The sequence below is a fragment of the Ahaetulla prasina genome, chromosome 9, assembly GCF_028640845.1.
Source record: "Ahaetulla prasina isolate Xishuangbanna chromosome 9, ASM2864084v1, whole genome shotgun sequence".
Taxonomy (NCBI): domain Eukaryota; kingdom Metazoa; phylum Chordata; class Lepidosauria; order Squamata; family Colubridae; genus Ahaetulla; species Ahaetulla prasina.
The window spans coordinates 24,863,087-24,877,657 of NC_080547.1; the positions used below are offsets into that span (position 1 = coordinate 24,863,087).

Consider the following 14,571-nt stretch of genomic DNA (forward strand, 5'->3'; position numbering starts at 1 on the left):
TTTGGAAGGATCCTTCACCTCCAAAAGGTTCTTAGCACACTCTTTTTGAACCAGAAGCTGGTGGGAATATAACACAAATATAACACACTGGGGTTTTTCTGCCCCGGTTTTTTCTCAGATACGAGAGAAGTCCAATGGCCCATTTTCTGTTTAGCAGATTTGCTTCAAATAAATTACATCTTAACAGTATAAACCTGTGTGACCCTCTTCTTCCATCTCCACCTCCTAGTCTTTACTGGTGGAATCGGGCTTAATAAAACCACACCAAGAACAATTGTTCCTCTGTGTGCTAAACTCCAAGGAGGTGAATTCAATTATGCTGTACGTTTGTACTGTGCATAAACACTATATTTGGTACCTATCGTCTTTAATAATAACAGTGGAGAGCTGTTGGGTTTGATTGCAATCTCAGTTCTAACAAAACGTCTCATAAACATTTCGGTTCTTTTAGGTAAAGAAGGCCTGGAAAAGTTTGATTAATTTTCAGTCCATGTAATACCTTAAAAATTGTACACAAGGATATAGCTCTTGTTTGGATATTATTCATGTGTTACGTTCTAATTACTAACAGTTGTTGTGCTGGACTTCATCAGAAGCAAACATCAAATGCTAATTTCTTCCTGGCCCACTTTTTCAGTCACTCTAGAAATTGGGGCTACTTGGTCTATGTGGCCCTAAATGCCTTGTGGACTACACTCTTCACTGTAGATTGATGGGCAGAATACCAGAAATAAGGAAAAATTTTCTGACAGAACAATCAACTGATGGAACAGAAATTGCCTTCAGAAGTTGTAGGAGCTTCATCATGGAAAACTTTCAAGAAGAGACTGGACTGCCATCTGTCAAAAATGGTGTAGAGTCTCCTGTTTGGGCGGGAGTTGGACTAGATGACCTACAAGGTCTCTTCCAACTCGGTTAATCTGTTATTTATACTTAGATTCACCCTGATGGGGTGGAATCCATCATATAAACGGCACTTCAGCTAGAGTATTCCAACTCTCCTTTAAAGAAACCTTCTCTTATAAAATGTATATAATGCATAACAAAGATATCCACAGGGGATATCCGATGGTATTTAAGGAGCGAAACAGACATCCAGAACAAAAAGAGAGAAGCGTGGTTAGATAACTCAGAGGCAAGTCTAGGGACTGTTTACAATTCACTATTATCATGTTATCAATGATGGCTGGAACTATTCACTGTAAAAATCAAGCAGCTGAGATGGCTACAGTATTAGTCCCAATAAGCCACTGTTTGTTTAACCATGGCTTCTGAAGCAACTACAGAATTCACTTAAAATGCTATACCCAAACCAAACCAATGACACACTTGGTATGATCTATGAATCAGACCACTGAGATTAAAAGTACACAGACAAGGTAAGGAATGAGTCTGACCTACTTGAGACTTGGCCATTAGTCTCATACCTCCACAAACCTGAACAAAGTAGGCTACAGTATAAATAAAATTCATGGTGAATCTTTACTTGTTACACGAATGGAATTAATACATCACAAGATTTCATCACTAGCAAATTCTTCTACATACAAGATGGTATACATTACAAAAACTATCCAGAGCTTCGTATTAATCTAAAACAGGGGTGTCCAATCTTGGCAACTTTAAGACTTGTGGACTTCAATTCCCAAAATTCTTCCATAGCCGGCTGGATAATTCTGGGAGTTGAAGTTCACAGGTCTTAAAGTTGCTAAGGTTGGATACCTCTGATCTAAAGCCTAAAAGAATTGTTATGACATAAACTTTTGCTAGTGGAGTTCATGATATTTCTTATTTGGCTGAAATACTTTCCAATTTGACTTGGCACTGTTTAACTTACTCTCTTCTGAACTTAACAGACACTGACTGCTCTTTTGATCCCTCTGCAGCTTCCTTGGTTGACTTCACTAATCTGGGGGAGGGGGGGATCCTAATTTGGAGGGGAGGATGAAATTCCCTTCATGTGGTCTTCCGCTGTGATTTGAGATAAATCAGAGAGCTGGAGGGAACCACTTAAAGAAAGAGATGCAATAGAAAGTGGACTGCAGTTTCTATTGCATCTCTTTCTTTAAGTGGTTCCCTGAACCATTTAAAGTCCACTGCAGTCCACTGAAAATACAATGACTGAACTTAATGAAAGACAAAACACATCCCTGGCCAACTGATAACTGAGTTAAATGAAAGCACCCTGTATTAATTCCCTAGGAGAATTCCACTAGCATCTTTTCCATAACATTAGATGACAAAAGCAGAATGGAGGGCTCCGCAGAGACCTAAACCTTGCATTCTTTCACACCTAACTCTTAAGGAATCTCTGTGCAATGGATGATCTGAAGAGAGGTGTTTTACCCTGGAGGCCACCTTCAACAAACTCAAACACATCCCTAGAGGAATGTGCTATATCCCAGATCAGCATGAAAGCCCCATTCTGCTGATCTGACTATTCTTTCAAACATCCAATGTGAATACTTTGACATCCACTGTAGCTATTTGCCCTCAGACAACTGGGGTAAACAGAGCTTACAGCAAAATACACGCTGGCCATGTTGCCTGCATCAAGAGCAGCAGCTCTCTTATGTTGGTGCGAGATATGAAAAAAGAGATTAGATGCATAAAGTCTCAAGTCTGGCTCAATGAAGATGGGTTGTTTTCATTCCTGTCTGTCCAAATTAGATCCAGTTGGTCCAAGAAGTCTTGATCACACTTGACCAATTGCAACCGACCAATTACAAGCAGGGGAGGTTAGAATATTGAACATTTCTTCTAGAGGAGCCTCCTTTCAGTAAGAATAAATCTTTGCATTAGCCTCACATTGGCTTTCCAGTTGAAGGTATTTTAAGGATTATGGGAGACATAAAGTAGGAATAGACAATGGGATGATTTGATCTTCTGACAGAGTTGTGGAAGTGGCTTGTTGTTTCCTTCTTCCGAGATGTCCCTTAAATTTGCAGGTTCAACAACAACAACAAAATGCTTGCCGTGTCTCATTTTCTGAAACTCACTAGCCTTTTCCTCCCAAAGGTTATTCACCTCTACAACACAAGTTTTGCTTTCTGAATTTAAGGATGGTTTATTAGTACCATTCTGAGGTCACCCTGTGACAGCCTCTGCTGGTGGTATTATTTTACATTGAGCTTCATGTCCTTGTAGTAGAAATAGCTATCATTAACATACAACTTTTAGTAAAAAAAAAAGTGTTTGGCTATAAGAGGAAACCTCTTTTCCCTGGGTTGTTCTTGTAATTCAAATTAAACACACTTGGCAGTGGTTTTGCATAAAATAAAAACATCTCCAGAAATGAAAAATTGGACCGTGGAAGAAGCAGCAATTACAAGAGGACCGAAGCTTTTTCCTCCCCCAGCTGAAGAACTGGTTCTCTGGTTTTAATAGTAAAAACAAAATGGAATGCATCTGGCAACGGATAGAAAAACAAATGTCCGGGGACTCCAACTGGATCCCAAATATGCTCATTCTTTTTCTCTTGTATTTTTTCCCCTGCTTTCCACTGTCAATCATTTTAAAAAACCGAAGGTGAAGCCAGTGATTGACCTGGCTAGCTTTTTTGTAGGCGAGTTTTGTCTCTGGAGCACATTGGAGCGTCATTAATTTGTCCCACATGCGTGGGTGGGTGGCAACAAACCGACCCTCTTGGCAATGCTGTTTCTTCTTGCCTCGGTGGACTCCTATGGCCAGGCAGGCCACATCAGAATTCCTTAAAGCTGCAACACACAAGAGGATACAATTAGAAATGTCATCAGCTCAGATGGTTCAATGTTATGTGAAAAAGACCTGGGGAGAACCTCTCAGGATCCCAACCAAGGCCAAACAATGCCACTCACACATCCTATTCAAGAGTCACACCTGCATTTTAGGCTTAGTGTTTAAAAGGCAGGAAAAGAAGATATCAGAAGCTTGCGGTTCAGTTCTTCCTTTATCAAGGAAAGAGTGCAGAAAGCCCAAGAACTCTAATCATTGTGTAAGGCTCTTTCTCAGATATTTTGATTTTTCTCCACCACCAGATACTCAAGAAAAAAGATTCCATGAAGGTGTAGAAGATCAAGAACATCTTTAATGATTGGAACCAAAGACACCAAAAGCCAAGAGACCTATCAAGGTACACCAGGGGCTTGAAACAGACTTACCGGGATTTATGGCCCCAGAGCATAACTGTTCAAAAAATGGTGATTGACCTGCAAATATAATTAACATAAAAATGGACCCAAGTATCTTGGAGCAAAATGGAAAAACATATGCAGAAGATATTCAGCAGGGTTCTTTCCTTGTAAAGTAGTGGTTCTCAATGCTTGTGCTAACTGTTTCCAGCAAAGGGCAACTCCCATTGATCGTTGTCTCTCCTGGGCACATTCAACCAAGCAACATCTTATAGGAACTTGCCTGTTTGCCAGAGATCTTGAGCTGCACCTGTTGGCTTTCTTAGGCAAGAGACCTCAAAGACAGGGTCTTTCTTTTGGTGGTGCCTTGCTTGTGGATTAACTTAAAACCTTCTTAAAACTTAAAGCTACCCTTTAAATCAGGGCATAACTTACTAAACGGGCCCTGCTTAGTAAGTTATGCCCTGATTTAAGGAGTAGCTTTAAATCAGATGCTCCTAGACTGAGGACAAAAGTCAGTTGGAAAAAGACGGGAGGACAATATGCCATCACTGTTTCTAATAACAGACTCGGAGAACGAGTGCTGACAGAAGTGTGATGGGAACTGCTATGTGGTGTTTTTTTTTTAACCAGGCAGTATAAAAATATAAGAAAGAAAGAAAGAAACATGAGCCAAATCAAGGTCACTGATGAGTAAGAAGGAATGATCCTAATTTTGGAAAAGTCTCATTTTTCCTTTTCTTCATTTTTTCCCCTTTACAAGGGACTTGCAGTCCACCTCCGGAACAGGGGTGGGGGTTCCTTTGCTATTGGTTTGCTCGTGCATGTCTGCGCATGCGCAGTTTGTATTTGATGACGTCCAGGCAGATGGGCGGAGCCTCCTGCTGCTGCTGCTGCTACCAGTTTGTCCGAACCAGGGCGAACCGGTAGAAACCCACCACTGCTCTGGACCTCAAAATATGCCTGGTAACCACAGATTATTAAGGAAAAATAGGGAACAGGACTAGAATGGAAAACACTTGGTGGTCTGGCTTGAACCCTGAATGTTAACAAGATTAAGAGATTAGGATATTGAGCCTCAGATGCACCTAGTAAGATGTGGAAGGCTTTTGAAGTTCCTTAGTGTTCCTTAGATGGAAAATAATATTAAAAGCGAAGGCCCTGCAAGAATGGAATATCTATAGTACATGATTGGGAAGTTTGATAATTAAGTTGGCCATGTCTAAATATCTAATCCAATTAGGACAGTGTCTTCCATAAAGGTGGCCCATGTCTTTCTTGGGAGGTTCAAAGTTGAGAACCAGTGCTTTAAATTACTCAATTTATTCGTCTCAATTGTGCACCTAGACAATAAACAATCAACATTATTTGATAGGTGATTTGTTAGCACACAAAGCATAATAATGGAACACTGATGATTGTTCAGACAAAGTCAAGTCTGCAGTAATGCTAATTATTTCCTGAGATGTCTTATGTGACGTTTCCTCAAGTGGAAATTCATTGAATTCATTAATTTATTTCTGGGTGAACTAATTAAGGGGCTCTAGTAAAAAAGGAGACCACCTCCTCTGAATAAGCATAGTTTAGAGCAGGGGTCTCCAATCTTGGCAACTTTAAGCCTGGAGGACTTCAACTCCCAGAATTCTGGGAGTTGAAGTCCTCCAGGCTTAAAGTTGCCAAGGTTGGAGACCCCTGGTTTAGAGTACACTTCCCCAAATTCTTGCCTCCCAACCACTGGACTTTTAACATTCATCCCCAAACTGTTTAGAATTTAAGGGAAATGAAGCTGTTGAGCAGCAAGTTTGGAGTGATAAGTTTAGCAAAACAAACAGCCAGAAAATTGTGACCTACTCAAGTGAGTTCTATGCTGAATTCAACATGTTCAAGCTTGTGTTGAAAATACAGTAGCATATCTGACATCACTACATTGTGTGTGTGTATGTGTGTGTGTGTGTGAATCTACTATCAAACGTGCATGTTATTTCAGAGTTGGCCATGGCTTTCTCTGAATGTTGCTTTATAACTGGCCAAATACCTTCCTCATTTAGTTCAGCACTCCAAAGGCCAGAACTTCTCAAATCTTCCTGGCATTTGTAATTTTAAAAATATAAATAGGCCACCAGAAGCATATTTTACTCACAGAAGTTCCACAACTGCACTGAACTCAGAGATGCCACAAAACAGAAGGAAAATTAACGCGGCAAGGAATCATATACTTGAGATTTGCACATTCTTTTCTCCATTAAGTAGGAAGAGAGAAATAGTGAATATATGCACACAAGTTATTTTGTATCCAACATTACTGATGAATTAATGTCAAACAAAAGCTATAACAACATATGGCAGTGATGGCTAACCTTTTCCGGACCAAGTGCCCAAAGCGTGCACATACACACCCAAACCCCGAAAATGTGATAAGCGTGCGACCCTGTGCAAGCGCCCCACCCCCCACACATGTGTGGCAGAGACCCGAAGACCAGCTGGCAGGCGGGAGGCACACGCACATGCATGGTGGGGCCATGGCTCGTGTGCCCACAGAGAGGGCGCTGCATGCCACCTCTGGCACACATGCCATAGGTTCGCCATCACGGACAGATGGTATAAATTAAGGGGACATTACAGGTTTGGAGAGGGAGATTTTTGTTTATCTCCTGGCTATATTGATATTATATTGATATTGTTTCCTGATTGTTTACGTGTACCCTATAACTATCATTAAGTGTTGTACCTTACGATTCTTGACGAATGTATCTTGTCTTTTTATGTACACTGAGAGCCTATGCACCAAGACAAATTCCTTGTGTGTCCAATCACATTTGGCCAGTAAAAAATTCTATTCTATTCTATTCTATTCTATTCTATTCTATTCTATTCTATTCTATTCTATTTTTCTAGAGGGTTAGGATTAGGTGTCCATGAATTCAGAAAGCAAATGAGATTTATAACGTTGAAAATCTAGGGAATTTTGTACTGGAACTTTTCCAAAGCATTGGAACACAGGTTATCAACATCTGGAATATAGCTTTTTAAAACACTTACCCTCTTTTTCTTGTATAGCAGCCACACCAGTCTCGAATTTCTTTGAATACCACTCGTGAAAGGAGCTGAAAGCAGAAGACATACTCAAAATTAATTTTTCCATTAATTTTGTAGGTCTGAGCAAAAGTTTACAGTGGATTTTGTTTATCTGGTTTATTTTAATACAAACATAATGCATTCATGCTCCTCCAACCAATACACTGTCTTCTATTAATTGCTTCTTTCCAAATTTCATGATGCAGGTCACTCATGCCCTCGTCACTTCCCGCCTGGACTATTGCAATGCTCTCTACATGGGGCTCCCCTTGAAGAGCACCTGGAGGCTCCAGTTAGTCCAGAATGCGGCCGCGCGGGTGATAGAGGGAGCACCGCGTTGCTCCCACATAACACCCATCCTGCGCGGCCTACACTGGTTGCCGGTAGCCTTCCGGGTGCAATTCAAGGTTCTGGTCACCATCTTTAAAGCGCTCCATGGCTTAGGACCGGGATATCTATGAGACCACCTTCTGCCGCCGATAGCCTCCCAACGACCGGTGCGCTCCCACAGAGCGGGCCTCCTCCGGGTGCCGTCGACCAAGCAATGTAGGTTGGCGACCCCCAGGGGGAGGGCCTTCTCTGTGGCAGCACCGGCAGAACGAGCTTCCTCCAGGTAACTCCCTGACCTCCGGACCTTCAGGCGTGAACTGAAGACTTTATTATTTCAGCGAGTTGGACTAGCCTAAGAATAAAATATTTTTAGTTAATTTTAATGGGTTTTAACCGGTTTTCACCGTTTGAGTGATTTGGCTATTATAATATTCTGTTTTAATTGGGTTTTAAATTGCTTATTTATTATTGTTGTATTTTTAATATGCCTGTGAACCGCCCTGAGTCCTACGGGAGATGGTGCGGTATAAAAGTATAAAAATAAATAAAATAAATAAATAAATAAATTTATTTTTTTTAAGTGCAATTGGAAGAAGAAGTGCAATTGGAAGAAGAATTTACCTTCTGCCATTCGACATTTAATTAAACAAATTTAATTGACTGCTAAGTGGGAGCAGAAAGTTCCTGAAGAGGTACTTACCAGGCATGCCAAAATATCGGCTGAAATCAACATGTAGAAGACATTATCCCATCCAGAGCTGGAGATCAAACCTGCTAGCAAAGGTCCAAGAGCAGCACCTGAAAATGGAAATCATGCAAAAGATCAGCAACTGAGGAGCCCAATGAAAGTCCAGCTCATGTCATGTAGATCAGGGGTCTCCAACCTTGGCAACTTTAAGACTTGTGGACTCCAACTCCCAGAATTCCTCAGCCAGCTTTGCTGGCTGAGGAATTCTGGGAGTTGAAGTCCACAAGTCTTAAAGTTGCCAAGGTTGGAGACCCCTGATGTAAATGGTCCACAATTTCCAGGATAGTAGATTTGGGAATCTTTGCTTAGCAACCGTCCCCAAGGAGGGCAAGAAGGGGAAATTAGGTAACAAGCGTGTGGTTACAGACCATAACATAAAGTGCCAGGTGGGAACAAAGACTTTAGCTAGAGTTTTGAAGGAAATGATGGACAATAAAGTGTTTTGTCTGGTGAGAGCAGTCTATCAGGGCAACCTGGTCTATCCAAATATGGGATGGAGCATATGCTGCTTCCACTTTCACCTTTCAGTCCCAGTCCAGGAGCCTTCACAGGCAGTCGCTTTCATGACAAACTATTTTTGTGTGGAATTTATATTTTACCAACAATTTATATTTATTTATATTTTACCGACTCCCTTTATTTCTTTGTCGGTATATAAATATAAATTCAACACAAAGGACAACAAAATGCTTTTGGGAATCTTCTGGATGATATCCAAACATGAGAGCCATTTTTAATGCAGAGAATTACTTGATAGCTTCACCTAGACCAGGGGTCTGCAAACTTGGCTCTTTTAAGACTTGTGGACTTCAACTCCCAGAGTTCCTCAGCCAGTTTTGCTGGGAATTGAAGTCCACAAGTCTTAAAAGAGCCAAGTTTGTAGACCCCTGAGCTAGACGAGATAATGTGTTCAAAATGTTGTCCTTTCAGATGCAGACACAACTGCAGAAAAAGGTGCAAGTCTGTGTGTCAACATACATCCCTGCATGTGCAGCTGTTTGAACGTTCTGGGACCAGACAATGTGGACTTTGTGCCAGCCATTCATAAGAGTGGATTTAGACTCAAAATGGATCATTTTGTATTAGCAAGGTACTGGTAGTCCTTGACTTACAACCGATTGATTAACGACTATTATGGAGAGCCCCAAAGCTACTTATGATCCAGTTCTGATGTTCTGTGAATTTGAGTCGTAATTCGAGGACTACCTGTATGATGCAAAGACTCTTAGAAAGGGGTACTATCCATTTCTCATTGTTATGAAAAAACCCTCAATTTTACTGAGATTTTTATCAAGCCCAACCAGAGTTTCTTAAAATGCAATCAAGGATTAAATTGGCAGCCATCGGGCTACTTACCTACAGATCCTGTTCCATCAATGATGGCTGTGACTGTGGAGAGAGCTTTGGCGTTTCCCTGAAGACTTTCATGAGTACCCTGGAGTGGACAAAAATAATAGTAATGGTGAATAAACGAATGCAAAGGAAAAACTTGAACAGTGCTTGAACAGATTATGGTGTGTGGTACATGTGCAATTTCACAGAGCTCAAAAATACCTTACATTTTATCCTCCTGATTTGTCCAGCTTTAGTTTACTCTTCAGGACTGGCAAAGGAATGCCTTCTGAATCCTATAAGAAGGACTCAGGGTGCGAAAAGTTTGCTAAGGCTGATAATAGTGTAATTTATTTCTTTGTTTTTCTGTGTTTTGTCTTTTACAGCTTCTACTGACAATTGCAATTTTTGCTGCAATAAAGATCATCTAGATATTTATCCGTTTCAGCCAAAAAGAGGAGTACAGATATATTTTTTTTACATGAACAGTTACTATGGAGAAGGGTTGGCCCATGGGAGAATCAGAAAACCTTTCCAGAATATCTGCTGGATAAATAGAATTGCTTTGAATCAGCTCTCTTCCAAGTGTCAAATTCCTTCCAAGTTTCAACTTCTTTGGGTTGCTTTAAGCCAAGAATTTCCGTTCGCCTGAGAGTCACTGATCCAAGGTGTCGTGTTTATACTGGGTGGAAAGAAATGTCTTAGCTGTGCCCAAATAAATAAACCACTGTGCTATGCACGTAAAATCTTATTTCAATGAGTCTGTTCAAGCCCAGAAATTTTAAAGGAGATGCAAGGTATTTACACATACCTATGTATATCAGGAGTCCGGGTGTTTGACATTTGATGCCAAATGAGGGGTGAACTACACATTACGCATATGTGAGGTTTGGCCACTGTTTTAATTCACTAAATTACAGTTGTGCAAAGTTATCGCTTCCCCCCACCCTGGGGAAACTGAAATAAAAATCCACCAACACACACATGCAGGGCTGCAAAACTGCACTTGAGTGAATTAAAAATTGTGTGTTGCCAGTGTTGACTCAGATGGCAAGCCAAAAAGTAGAAGTGAATAAAGGTCATCCTTACCAAATCAGCTGACACCGCAGTTGTAATGAGAGCATAGGGTCCATTGACAAGGCCACCACAGATAATGAGCATCGCTAAAAAAATAGATAAAAGAAAGAAGAGGAATGTTAGCTCTACAACCTAACCAGGTTCTTTTCCAGCTAAGGACAGGTGGTTTATGAACAAAAGGGCTGTCTGGATCAAACAATAAATATTGGTCTCCAGGTCAACGTAATGTGAGAATCAATCCAGATTTTCTTTTGGGAAGTTATCATGTATTTGTAGCAAAAATCTCGAGAAAGTAATGCATTCTTACCTATGGATGTGCCTAGTCCATTTTGGCCAACATAGTTGTACAAAAAGAGCTGGAACCAAAAAGCAAAGCAACGAGTAAGAATTCAGCCATAAAGAAAAATGCACTAGCAACTTGGAACGTAAGTGTCCGTCTCAAACGGGTGATGGGAACAGACCCTTTTCATATTGCCAGTTATTTTTGATAATACCATCTTCACAAAATATCTGGGACTCTCTGAACTTTCCATGAATTTCAAGCAGCATGGCTAAAGGCAAGCAATTGTGGGAACTTTGCTTCAAAACATCAAGAAAGCCTAAAGTTGAATAGGGGTTTAGAGCAGGGTTCCCCAAACTTGGCAGCTTTAAGACTTGTGGACTTCAACTCCCAGAATACAGAAACCCATGAACCTAAAGGTGATATGGGAATACTCACCATGGGAGCTGCCAGGATAAGCATTGCACAGCAAGTGGTGGCCCTGCCACCAGTGTAGTCTGAGATGAGACCAGCCACGATGCCCCCTGCAGGACAAAAAGGTATGGTTTCACAGTAGAAAATGCCAAAGCTAAGAGCTGGTGGGAAGGCAGGTGCTGATCCTACACTAAAGTCCAGAATTTTGTTTTCCAGCGCAAAACTGAGCTCCCAGGCCACTTACACAAAAACTCATTCCAGCTTTTCCTACTTTCAGCTACTTTCCACTAGAGCTGCCAGAGCTGCCTGCAGAAATGGAGCGGCAGCAGAAACGCAAAGAAAAGCGTAATTGCTGGCTGACATCTAGTGTTCACCCAGATTTTTCCAGCCAAGATTTGGTGGCCCTACTTTCATTTCAGCAATCTAAATTTAAATGCAGGGAAGGAGTTTGATGATTGTTGCTCTGGAGTCAAACAAAGGCTTCATGATCTGCAAATCATTGAAAAGTCCACCCAAAGATTGCAAATTCTATGGGTGGAATTTGCACCCAAATGCTTCCTACTCATGCCTGCTCTAGACTGTCATCTCACAGCCCCAGTGCCACCCCCTTTCCTAGACTCTGATGCAGACATGGAAAGAAAGCTCCAAGGAAATCAATCCAACATACCAATAATGCCACCAACATCAAACAGAGTTGACATATCTCCAGCTTCTTTTGCACTTAAGCGAGCTGCAAGAACAGAAAGGAAGAGGAGTAAACATGAATGAATGACGGTCAACAACCCATGGCAGACAGCATGCTTTTTTGGGCTGCACAATATGTACGATTCAAAGTGGGAAAGGTGTTTTCATGTAAGCAGCCAAGTCTGACAAATGCTATGCATGCAAGCCCAACATGGTTTGAAGCAGGAGTTTCCAACCTTGGCAACTTTAAGACTGGAGGACAAAGCTGGCTGGGGAACTCTGGGAGTTGAAGTCCACCAGGCTTAAAGTTGCTAAGGTTGGAGACCCCTGGTCTGAAGAGCCTTTTTCTCTTTGGATCACCAGTACCCCACCGCTACAAGGCATTACATGCATACTTCAAATGTCCATTTTTTTAAAAACAACAACAACAAGATCTTCATTAACAGTATTCTGAAAACTACTGTTGATAATTTGAAGAGTCATGGCCATTCAGCCTTGACAATAGTAAGCTGGATAAATCTCCAACTTATTTTGATCTATTTTGTTCCAAAATAGTTGACTTGAAAATCTTTAGCACACAAGGATTCACATACCTTCAGAGCATTACTTTTCTCATGTAATGTTCTATTAATGTTGCAGGGTCAACATTAATGGGTCAAGGTTGACTCAGCCTTCCATCCTTTATAAGGTAGGTAAAATGAGGACCCAGATTGTTGGGGGGGCAATAAGTTGACTTTGTAAAAATATACAAATAGAATGAGACTATTGCCTTATACACTGTAAGCCGCCCTGAGTCTTCGGAGAAGGGCGGGGTATAAATGTAAAAAAAAAAAAAATATGTGTTGGCCAATGTTTCACTAACCAAAGGCCACATTTAACAGGGAGGGGATGGGTGCAGAATAAGCAAGACTATGTGATAATCGTGGCAGAGTCTGGAATTTTCCATGCTAGGAGATAGACCCTGTGGGATTTTCCCCCCTGAATTTCTTAATCCTGATTTAGAGTTGACACAACAGCTTTCAAGGTCCTACAGTTCTGCCATTAAATTTAGCTGGCATGCAACTGCTGAAATTTGATGGGTTGGACAGCTATGTGTCAAAACAGTCCTTGGAAACACCATAAATCAAACTTGCTCAAGTAGGTCAAAACTTCCTGGACCAGTATTATCATTGGGGGATCAGAAATAACTTGCTCCTGACTCACCAACATTCACGATGTAGAGAGGCAACCAGTAGAGAAAGGTGTAGCTGACGAGTTTGGCAAACAAGAGGCAGAAGGAAAATTCGATCACTCCCTGCAATGGTGAGAGAGACAAAGAGAGAGGGATCAGTCGTCAGCAAATTCTCAAAATCAGTCAGGAGGCCGAAAAAGCAAGATCTAATGTTGGACAAAAGATCAATGATCTAAGTTTCCTGATTTCCATCTTAAATGAAGCTTGTGATTTTTTAATTTTAATTTGAGTAACAAAACATGAGGAAAAACCCAAACTAGTCTTGCAGGCAATTCTTTGATTCATTTATTTTTTGTTAAGAGATGCTATAATTTAGGTCAGGACAACCACAGCGGAGAAGTGGTCCAATCTTTTTCCCTTCCATCACATTTAATCTTCCCTCATCTGACCTGCACGCCAGCCCAAAAAGAAACTTGCTAAGAGTGAATATCTTTTTTTTTCCTTTTTACAACCTTGAAAATCCCTTGCTTCAGATTGGAGTCGGGGCAACAGAATGGACTAGCACTTGCTGGCTGGATATTTTTCCTGATGCCTATGTGGAGTTCTCAGCAAATGTTTTCTCTTTGCACCCTGATAGAGAAACATCTGTCACTGCCTAGAATTGAACTCTCAACATTCCAAGTGGGAGGCGAGCGTCTTCACTTCTAAGCCACCATGCCACTCACTGAGAGTGACTATCTTATTTGGTTCAAAATCATCACTATTTATTTATTTATTTTTATTTATTTATTTAAATTTTTATACCGCCCTTCTCCCGAAGGACTCAGGGCGGTTCACAGCCTGATAAAAAATACAAAATAATACAATATAAATACGATTAAAATATAATTAAAAAACTTATTAAATTGGCCATGATTAAAATTTAGAATAAAACCCATTAAAAACCCATAAATTTAAAAACTAACCCAGTCCAGCGCAGATGAATAGATGAGTTTTAAGCTCGCGACGAAAGGTTCGGAGGTCCGGAAGTTGACGGAGTCCTGGGGGGAGTTCGTTCCAGAGGGCGGGAGCCCCCACAGAGAAGGCCCTTCCTGGGCGCCGCCAGACGACACTGTCGCTACCGACGGCACCCTGAGAGTCCCTCTCTGTGAGAGCGCACGGGTCGGTGAGAGGTATTCGGTAGCAGCAGGCGGTCCCGTAGATAGCCCGGCCCTATGCCATGGGCGCTTTGAAGGCGTTCACCAACACCTTGAAGCGCACCGGAAGGCCACAGGTAGCCAGTGCAGCCTGCGCAGGATAGGTGTCACGTGGGAGCCACGAGGGCTCCCTCTATCACCCGCGCAGCTGCATT

The 14,571-nt window shown here is 41.4% G+C and overlaps 1 protein-coding gene across 2 annotated transcripts in view; it reads right to left on the reverse strand.

Annotated features, from left to right (window-relative positions):
* Positions 1-1,463: 1,463 nt before the first annotated feature.
* The window catches only part of SLC37A2 (solute carrier family 37 member 2), a 43,285-nt gene continuing 30,177 nt past the window's right edge, over positions 1,464-14,571 (reverse strand). The window contains exons 10-19 of one of the 2 annotated variants that reach the window (XM_058194468.1): positions 13,253-13,343; positions 12,033-12,095; positions 11,390-11,475; positions 10,979-11,027; positions 10,684-10,757; positions 9,619-9,697; positions 8,215-8,312; positions 7,149-7,213; positions 4,140-4,187; positions 1,464-3,716 (exon numbers count right to left, since the gene is read on the reverse strand). In XM_058194468.1, coding sequence (XP_058050451.1) covers positions 4,169-4,187; positions 7,149-7,213; positions 8,215-8,312; positions 9,619-9,697; positions 10,684-10,757; positions 10,979-11,027; positions 11,390-11,475; positions 12,033-12,095; positions 13,253-13,343 — 624 coding nt within the window. In that variant the 3' untranslated portion in view covers positions 1,464-3,716; positions 4,140-4,168. The remainder of the gene's footprint in view (positions 3,717-4,139; positions 4,188-7,148; positions 7,214-8,214; positions 8,313-9,618; positions 9,698-10,683; positions 10,758-10,978; positions 11,028-11,389; positions 11,476-12,032; positions 12,096-13,252; positions 13,344-14,571) is intronic. The other variant, XM_058194469.1, reaches the window with a different exon arrangement.